This window comes from Podarcis pityusensis (genome assembly GCF_964106645.2).
Source record: "Podarcis pityusensis genome assembly, chromosome: 12".
Classification (NCBI taxonomy): Eukaryota; Metazoa; Chordata; class Lepidosauria; order Squamata; family Lacertidae; genus Podarcis; species Podarcis pityusensis.
The window spans coordinates 22,807,721-22,817,620 of record NC_138037.1 but is presented as its reverse complement, the minus strand read 5'-3'; the positions used below and the strand labels follow the sequence as shown (position 1 = coordinate 22,817,620).

General features: G+C 42.7%; 1 protein-coding gene across 2 annotated transcripts in view; it reads left to right on the top strand.

The window, feature by feature from the left end:
- The first annotated feature begins 1,265 nt into the window (after positions 1 to 1,265).
- Positions 1,266 to 9,900, top strand: part of SPAG6 (sperm associated antigen 6) — a 49,504-nt gene continuing 40,869 nt past the window's right edge. The window contains exons 1-2 of one of the 2 annotated variants that reach the window (XM_080974476.1): positions 1,266 to 2,062; positions 2,853 to 2,948. In XM_080974476.1, the coding sequence (XP_080830602.1) occupies positions 2,038 to 2,062; positions 2,853 to 2,948 (121 nt within the window). In that variant the 5' untranslated portion in view covers positions 1,266 to 2,037. The remainder of the gene's footprint in view (positions 2,063 to 2,852; positions 2,949 to 9,900) is intronic. The other variant, XM_080974475.1, reaches the window with a different exon arrangement.

The following is a 9,900-nucleotide window of genomic DNA, read 5'->3' as shown; positions in this document are numbered from 1 at the left end:
GCGGGGGAGTATCCACAACATAAATGGAAAATTAAAATTAAACTCAGAAGGACAACCGTGTTATTAGCTTAAATCCTTGGAAGGAACAGAAACTCATTCATTAGAAGTTGGTTTTTTAAGGATTTTTGGCTACGGAGAGGAGAGGAACACACCAAAGTGAGTTTCGGGTTGTGGGGAATCTTCCCTTCGATAGTCTGACACTGTGCACACAACATACATTTAAAGCACCCTCCCCCCAAAATGTCAAAAAAATCCAGGAATTTAGTTGGTTAAGGGTGCTGGGAACTGTAGCTCTGTTAGGGGTAAACTAGCGTCCCCAGGAGAGGCCAATGCCCTGTCGATTCGCGACAAGAGCGTTTACTTTAAACTTCGCATCTAGCTCAAGCCCAGCACCGTACTGTATATCTGCTATAGGAAGCGCATTAAAAAGTTACAAATAGTTAAATAGCGAGCACCTTGGTTTCATTCACTGAATACATAGAGGTGACTACTAAACGTGGAGACGGCTTTTTGTGCGTGAGGGGAGAGAGAAGAAAAGGGAAATAGAGAAAAGGGAAAGGGTAAAACAAAGTCGATGTTCATTTTTATTACTTTATTGCAGCTTTGTCCATCTAGCCCTTCGACACACGTAGGACACGATCAAAGCCAAATGCTTCGGTTTAACTGGTCTGGGGATCGCATCCACGCAACAATGAACCGCAGTATTAGGAAGGAAAGAGAGTTACTTAAACAGGACCAAGTTACTTAAACAGGACCAACAGGACCAAGTCTGGAATCCTAACTCTACTTACCGGGGAGTAAGTAAGTCCTGTTGAATCCAGTAGGACTGACTTCGGAGGAGACATGGTTAGGATTGCGCTGTAAAGCCGCTTAGCGGTTGCCAGGTCACTCACTAGGGAAAATCGCTGTCTTTCATTTCAAACCCATCTAGAAGAATGACCTACCTTCCAGGGCAGCTCCGAGTAGAAGCCATTTTAAAGGCACTGCTTTGTTTTTAAACGAGGACTGAGACACTTCCGAGGAGGAAGCCAAGAGGGGCTGAGGATCTTGTTGCAAGGAGCTGGGGGCAGAAACCCGCGCGCGAACCACTGAGCAGAGTGCGCAGCAAGGTCTCCAAACGCAGACGAGCAGGATTAGCGCAGCAAAGGCACATCACTACAGTCTTCCATAATAAGATCACAAGTAACCCATCTCATGACCAAACTCTACCCAGTGCCTCCTTTCAAGCGGCACCCGCACACCCAGAGCGATGCCTGGGCAACTGCTTTCTATGCAGGAAGGTCCCCGGTTCAATTCCCAGCATCTCTGGGAGAGGGAGCTTCGTCTGGAGAGGCGCTGCCAGCCAAGGTAGGCAAGTGCTGAGCTAGATAGACCAAATGGTCTTACTCGGTATAAGACGGTTTCCCCCCCGTTCCTATGTTCAAGCTCCTCCCATTGGCCTTAATGGCAATTGCTGACTCGCACTTGCTTCAGATGCAACGATCAGGTGTACTTAGTGCAAAGTACGCCTAACCAGGATCGCAGCCAACCTCAGCAGGGAGAGACTTTCTTTTTGCAGATCCAAGAGGCAAGGACGTCGCTTGGCGGCCTTTCCCAACGGGCTGGAGAAGCGCAGCGGGAGGGGGAGAAAAGGGGCTCAAGGAACGCTGCGTTAGGATCGCGTTGCGCCGGCCCTTCCGCGCGAGAGCCTAGCGCAAGGCGCCGCTGGCTGGCCGGCCCTCTCGCTCCGCGCCCGCCTGATGTCACAATGAGGCGCAGGCCGCGGCCTCCCTCCCGCCCCTTGATGGCGCCGGCTTCCGTTCGGTTGCCAAGGAGAAGGATACACACCGCGGCCCAAACTGAAAAGGCCCCGGGGGAAGACGGGGAAGCGCGGAGCCCGAGGGGCAGGTGGAGCTGCAGGACCCGCTCGGGTTTCTGAGTGGAGAGGCGAAGCGGACGAACAAGACCCCCTCAAGGCCGCAGGGGGAACCAGGGGGCGAGACACCACCCCACGGGGACGCTGCCGAGGCTCTCGGAAGTGGGTGACCAGCAGGAGCCATGAGTCAGAGGCAGGTCTTGCAAGGTACCGGTATTTCTATGGCTGGGTTTTGTGTACTGGGGGTTTCTGGGCTTTACAGTTTCTTGAAAAGAAAAGGAAAGGGGGGGGGGAGCGCGCCCACGCAACAGAATCTTCCATTTACCTGCGAGTAAACCTCATTGAATTAAATGAGACTTTCTGAGTAGTTCTGGTAATGTGTACACAGGACAATACAGTAATCCTCCTAGGAGTATTTGCTACAGAACTCACTGGAGTTTACTTGTCATGAATTGACTGTTTTTATATTTTATTCTGTTATGTACTGCTGTAATTTGGTTTCTAACCCCCTTCCCCCATTAATTCCTAAGCCGCATTGAGTCATAAAGTCAACCTATAAAAGTTTATGGAAATAAACTTTATGCATGAGAATAAGTTTTGTTGAATTCAGTGGGGCTAACTCACAGGTAAGTAAAGGTAAAGGTAAAGGGACCCCTGACCATTAGGTCCAATCGCGGACGACTCTGGGGTTGCGGCGCTCATCTCGCTTTACTGGCCGAGGGAGCTGACGTTTGTCCGCAGACAGTTTTTTCCGGGTTATGTTGCCAGCATGACTAAGCCGCTTCTGGGGAACCAGAGCAGCACACGGAAATGCCGTTTACCAGTAGGGTTTGGAATACAGCCTTTGCTTCTTGCTCAGGACAGCTTGTGTCATCATCTTTTATTTGATCTATAGACTCCACAAGGTGTCACAATACATTTCCTGCTTATCTGGGCCTGTATCTAATGTGTGAAGGCTTGCCCTCATTGAAATGCACTTATTCTGCCTTCTTTGCAGTCTTTGAGCAGTATCAAAGAGCCCGAACGCAGTTTGTTCAGACTGTTGCAGAACTTGCTACGAGGCCGCAAAATATCGAGACTCTTCAGAATGCAGGTAAACAAACAAACACAACAAAAAGCAGTTCTTCAGAATTAAAAAAATGCATAAACCCTTTTGTTTATCTTACCATAGAACTGAGAGCAGTCTGATACTTTGAAGTCCCCTTCCTTATTAGATAGCTTAAAGATGGTCCAATAAAATGAGCAGGTAAGACATGTGTCTATCCATTAAAGTCAGCTGAAATATTAGCTTCATATAGCCACACATTGCACCAAGGGAACTCCCCACATGTGTGACTATTTACAAGCTGTTTGCAGGCTATTTCAAGTAATGAAAGACAGAGCAGGGGTGGGGACTGCAATTCACCACTCAGTGCCAAGTCTTTCTATTCTAGGCATTGCTGTTAGAAGAGGAGGATATAAAACAGGTATTAATTGTACAGTACTTAACAATTGCCTTCTCAGGGTGCTACTTGAAACAACAGAGTAAATAAACTGTTTTCAGAATTCACAATGCTGCTTTTCTAAAATACGATTTTTCCCAGACAAGCAAATCTTATATCCAGAGAAGACGACATCACTATGACACAAAAAGAAGTTTTATGTTGGTTTTTAATTTAATTTTATTATCTTTAAAACATATATATAGTCCAAAACTTGGTGGCCAAAGTTTACATACATACACACATATATAATGTTATTTGTATGTTGTCTTTCCATAGTTCAAATCATGCTCTAGGTGAAACATAAAAAAAGCATGCATAATTACAGTAAAACAAAAGTAGCCATAAACAATAAGTAAAACATTAAAAAATTTCACAATCAAATTGCACAATTTCAACATAAATAATAAAAAATCTAAAAGAAGGATGCAGTTTTTAAAATATCAATAGCAGCAACGGCTTCCTCATACCTCCTAAACAATACCCCAGCCCAAGAGTGTGTTCAGTAGCCTCAGCTTTCGTAGCAGGAGTCACTTACTGCCCTCCCTCCCAGGCCAGATTACAGAAATGTTACTTACTTGGAGAGTGATCTATTTAAATTTTAATATTTTTAGTTTTAGACTGCAAGTCTAATCACAGTTACTAGAGACAAAGCACCATGGAATGTAATAGGACTTACTTCCAAGTAAATATGCATAGGATTGTTCTGCTAGGCTACAGTCCCATGTCCCAGAACATAGTGGGGGCCGGGCTACTTCTGGAAAAAACAACAACAACCACATTCATACGATGGTGATGCTAAAACAATCCTAAGAACTTCACCAAATATAAAAATGCACGCTCTTCTAATTTAGCCGATCTGTAGTTTATAAATAGTGACATGATTTGTACTTGCGGCCTTGTGTGTGTGTGAAATCCCACGTGCTTGATTTCTTCCATATTGACTATTCATGGCATAGTGCTCACAAACAGCAGCTGATGTTTATACCTGTAACTAGACTGTGCTTTGTCAGACTGCAGATGGAGTAGGTACTGACATGATTGAATACTCCTCAATACAAAATAATAATAAAAATCCCTGCATATAGAAGATGTCTTACAAGAGTGATGTAAGAGCTCTTGGACCCATTCATGTTCATTATATATTTGTCAATATTCAACTTATATCTGATTTTCATAAATTAAATCAGTTGAAGCCACTAATTCCTGAAATCCTTTCATCTGTTGTCTGCCATAAGTCAACCATGCAAATTTTGTGAGTTTATGCATTTTTGCAACCTTTCAGGATTTCCCCAACCAATCCTTCTCCTGTTCTCCTACTATCAACATTTACACTGTTGTTAGTAAATTCCTAACCTAGTTCTTTTTTCCCAGCATCAGTAAGCTTACAAAAAATCTTAAGCTGGTAATATGTCTCTTCAATTTTGTAAGATATATCTTTTCAAATTGAGCTTTTATCACGAAGTGCCCTGGGAAAAGGAAGAAGAAAGAAACACATTTTCATATCAATGGGCTTTGTGTTAAAATTATAGCATGTTAAGGTATGTTCTTAAGATGGGCTTTGAAGGTGACACACACCAAAAAAAGAGCTGTCGCCTTTATAACCTAGTGTAAGAACCTATCTTAAAATGCTGTAATTTTGTGCATTATACTCTTGTGGATAAGAGGTATCAGAACAAGGCTGTAATGTATGTAACCTTCATTGAGGAGTTTTTTTAAATAAAAAAAACATAATGAAGGTGTTTGCTTCAATAACAGCAAATCATGGTTTAAGGGTGCAATATCCAGTGTAGAAATACAATGAAAAATTTTTAAACTTGAAAAAACTGTTTCTCTAAAAAGAACCCTTGTTCCAGCCCTGAAAATAGCGCTCACCATCACTGAAATCCTTCTAATTTCAGATTACAAGTTTTAATTGTTAATGAGAAATGATTACGGTAATATTTATATTTAAGCCCCATACTTGTACATCTCAGGCTATCTCACTTGTGTGAGATTTTTCAATTTTTTTAAAAAAATTAATCTGTAAGTGTGTTTTAAATAACGATTGCAAGAGAGGAAACTCTTTTAAGAATTGCAGCCAGTGAGGTATGAAAATACAAGCTGGTTCTTAAATGCTGAAGGCAAAAGAGGGATATAAATAAATATTGTGTTTAACAATATGGTTGCTATGGCTGATGAAAAATGTATAGTTCAAAAACTGGTGATGTATCTTAAATCATATGTTCACCGATAAAAAGTATCCTTTTCACTTTTTCAGTTATATTTCTCATACTTCTTGCAGCACCTCTGAGTATGTTGGCATCTCCTCATGTTGGAAGGGACCTGTATGTTGAAACAATGCAAAGAATTTTGATGACTCAGCCTGCACATTTACCACCCACCATGCTGAATGCAGCTCACACGCCCTGACACAGTGGTCTACCTGGAGCTCAGTAAACCTTTTTGTTGCTGAAGTCTCAATCTTCAAAAGCAGAGGGGATTATCACTACACTACGTAGCTAGTGAAGTTTTCCATATGCCACAAATTGTGCAGGTCTGATTTACAAATATGTAGTGTAGAAGGAGATACAGTATATCCTTTCAAGACAAGGACAACCCCTTTAAGTAAGGACGTTTGACAAACTGCAACTAACCAAACTGGGAAATCCAGTTTTTACTCAGTACAGTTGCACCTTGGAAGTCGAATGCCTTGTGAGTCAAGCCTTTTGTCTCCCGAATGCCGCAAACCTGGAAGTGAGTGTTCCGGTTTGCGAACGTTCTTTGGAACCCGAACGTCTGATGTGGGTTCCGCAGCTTCTGATTGGCTGCAGGAGCTTCCTGCGGCCAATTGGAAGCAGTTCATTGGTTTCCGAACGTTTTGGAGGTCGAACGGACTTCCAGAACGGATTCCGTTTGACTTCTGAGGTACGAATGTAGTAATCAGGTGAAGCAGCACATTTTAGTGTCATTTTTTCAGTCTTTCTCAGAATATAAGGCCCATGCATGGAATGGTGAACTATGTCAGTATTTCTACCAGTGTGTTCAAGGAATACAGATTCTACCCCCCGCTGGTTTTGGGTGCTTAACACTCATCACACTCCCATGCATAGCTCTTTCCAGTGCTTGTTAGTCTCTTTCTTCATCACTAAATTAACCTCAAAGAAATGACAAGCATAAGAACATATTTTTCCACTGTGATTATTCTTGACTAAATATTTGTTGTTGTTAAAAGTAGGATTTTCTTGTCCAAATCTTCTGACTGTAATGAATTGGTACAGTGGTCATATTTTGACTAGAAACTCTTACGGCAGAAAATGAGCGTAGTTAATTATTTCCATAAAGGAATATGAAATTCAGTCTGAGAAACACTTGTCTAGCCTACAACAGAGAAATCTGTTATGCTGCCTCTAAATAAAAACCAAGGCTGGAATGAAGCTATTTATATGGCACTGAAAAGGAAAAGAATTGTGATTATCTCCTTCTGCTATCAGCTTATCTATCACTAAGAGCTTTCCCTTCATACATACAACCAGCGTAAGAGAATTGAGCTCGGGAGCAACTCCCTCTTCCCAGGGTTGGCCCAATATATTTTGCTGCCTGAGGCAGGGGAGATGCACCTTCACCCGCATTTCCACCCACAACTCCATATACAGAAGGCAGGCAAATTGGCAGTTGAATCTTAATGAAATGCTAGTGATGGGAGGGTGTCTTCAGTTGCACCTGAGGGCAGCAGCGGGTGCAGGGTAGGCCACGTGGCACATAAAACAACTGCCAACGCCTTGCTGCTTCTACCTATGGTTGCCTCCTCGCCTAGCCTAGTGGAAGGCACGCCCCTGATTCTGCTGGTTGTGCAGATTGGCTGGCCTTCTGACTGTCATGAAGTCATTTCCTGTTCTGTCGCCTGGAGCAGTATATAAGCTAAAACACACACCCTAAAGTGGCTATATCAAAGTGCCAGGTAAGCATTAAATCAGATAAGCATACCAGGCATTGGGAGAGGGAGGGGAGCCTGAGCACAGCATGGGGGTCATCCATGATTAATTTGTAATCAGAGCTTACCCCACAATTCTAATCTAATATACTGGTTTTTCAGTAGAATTCGGTTTAACATTAACAAGACAGAGTGCCATGCTCCTCTTCAGCTTTTCAGCCTGCCAGCCATGCTCTCCTCAACAAGCATTCCATTCCCCTCTTCACCCAGTTTTCTGTTCCCCACTGGGCACTAAACATGTTCAGTCCTGATTGAACCGATTTTTGGGGCTGCTTCTTCTTCTTCTTCTTCTTAATTCTACAAACCCTAGATGTTTCCCCAAGTCTGCTGATACATCCCTCTTACGTGTGGATTTTGTTGCTTTGGTTACAGGAGGAATAATAAAACTTCATCATCATGTTCATCATTTTATTTGTATGCTGCCTTTCCATAGTTAAAACCATTCTCAAGATGGCTTACAAGATGACAAGATTTACATAATTACAAACGTAACAAAAGCCACAAACAAAAAAGAAACCACATCAAAAAGTACACAATCAAATTGAAATCATTTCCACATAACTCCTAATAATATCTAAAAATGAATATGTATAAGTTAACAACGACAACCCCCAACGAAACAGCCTAAACAATACCACAAGAATAGTCTAGCAGCTTTTGTAGCTGGAGTCAGTCAGTCAGGCCAGAAAAGCAGGGAGCAGATCTTCCAGGGCTCACAGCCAAGATGGTCTCTGACCTCTTCAACAGCCTCAGCTTTGACAAAGCCCTTGGAATTTCATTATCAGAGGGAACAAGTAGGGCCACACAACAAAATGTTGTATTGTGTCCCTGGTGTGTGTGTGACCTGATCCGGTGGCTAAGGGGATTGAAAACAAGCAAAAATTAATATCAAGAAAGAGTCTGTGCTCTAACTTGGGTCTTACTCCATCTGCAAATAAAAAAAGAAGTTTTTGAACATTTTAAAAGTGTAACCAGTCTGCATCCATTCAGTACAGCTTAAGGTTGCGGCATGCAGTTGAGTGCTTGATTTGGCCTAGAGGGAGGGCAATGTAAGTAGAATGACCTTTGCTGCAACCTGAGAGATATGTGAGACTCTTGATGGGAAGTGCAAGCCAGCCTTAGCCTCATTTCTGCCTTGCAGTGTTCACAGTGACATTGCTGGGCTGCTGTAAGCTACTTTCAGTGCAGCCCTGCACTGAAAGTGACAGGAGTAAAGCAGTGAGTTATACTGGAGAGTTGTTGTTTACTACTGCCCAGCCTGCAATGCGGGGAACAAAATAAAGGGTTGTTACACTCTCTCAGCTTCAGTTCAACTCCCCATGAGCCGTAGGGTATCTAAATCACTGGACAACACTGCAGGGTTCTTGTGAACCAGTCAGAGCCTAGTATGCAGTGTGAACTACACATGTCTGTCATAAGCCATTTTGGAAAATGGACTATTAATTGCATTTGCTTGGCATTTGTAGGGTTGTTCTTTTAATATTCTGTACTAAATAAGAACTGAGTTAGAAAGAGTGGGAAGTCTTTTCTTTGCTGCTGCTGTGTGTGTGGCGTGGACACACTGGTGCCCAATCGTAGCTATATTAAAATATTGAATTTCTCCATCAGTTACCATAGGCAGCTCTCATTTCCATCCCTGAGGACATGTAAAAATAGCTTCTCAGCGTGAGCCAGAAAATGACATATCCAGACAATGAGATTGGTCTGTCTAAGCTTTTTTATATCTGTTTGTCTCTTCCTCCCTTTTTAGCTCTTCTTTCTTAGCATTTGGTTTCTGTTTCCTCCCCAGCAATCAGTACACATTTTGTCCCCACTGAGGGTGTATAGTCCCTCACTGGGTTGTTTCGGGATTCCCCTCCCTTAGGTTTTCCCCCCATACTTTTTTTTTTTTGGTGCTTCTGAAAACCTTGGGGTTTTCCTGAGTCTGCTGGTTCTTCCCTCTCTTGGGCTTGTCACTGTTGTTTCGGTTTCAAAAGTGCAGACGCTCTCTGAAATTGGAAGTAGGATATAAAATGGTGTTCTGATGTGCTTATTATCAATAAAGGAATTCCAGCATAAGAGTACAACCAATCATTTGGTGTAGGGGCTGGAACATGACTATCCCCAGTGAGGAAGAGACCAGCATATTTATTCAGAGTGCAACTGTTTTTAGAAAAGATATAGGCACATATTTTAAATTTGACCTTTTAATTTTTCTGTGACGTTGTTGTTCACTGTAATGCTTTTATTGACCTTGATCTGCCTACGCCACCTTGGTAATTTTCAGAAAGGCGGTGTAACAATACTGAGAGCCAAGTGCGGTGTAGAGGTCAGAGTGTAGGACCTGGGAAACCAGGGTTCAAATCCTCCCTTAGCCACAAAGCTCACTGGATGACCTTGGGCCAGTCAGTGTTGCAGCCTAACCAACCTCATAGTCTGGTTGTGGGGATTACCGTAATTGAGGAGGGGGAAAACCATGTAGGCCACCTTGAGCTCCTTGGAGAAGTAATAATAAAAAAAGTAAACGCAATAAATAAATATAGGCGGTATTCAACTAAGTTTTACTCCAAGTAGTCCTGCTGAAATTAATAAATGTGACTATGTTAGGTCCA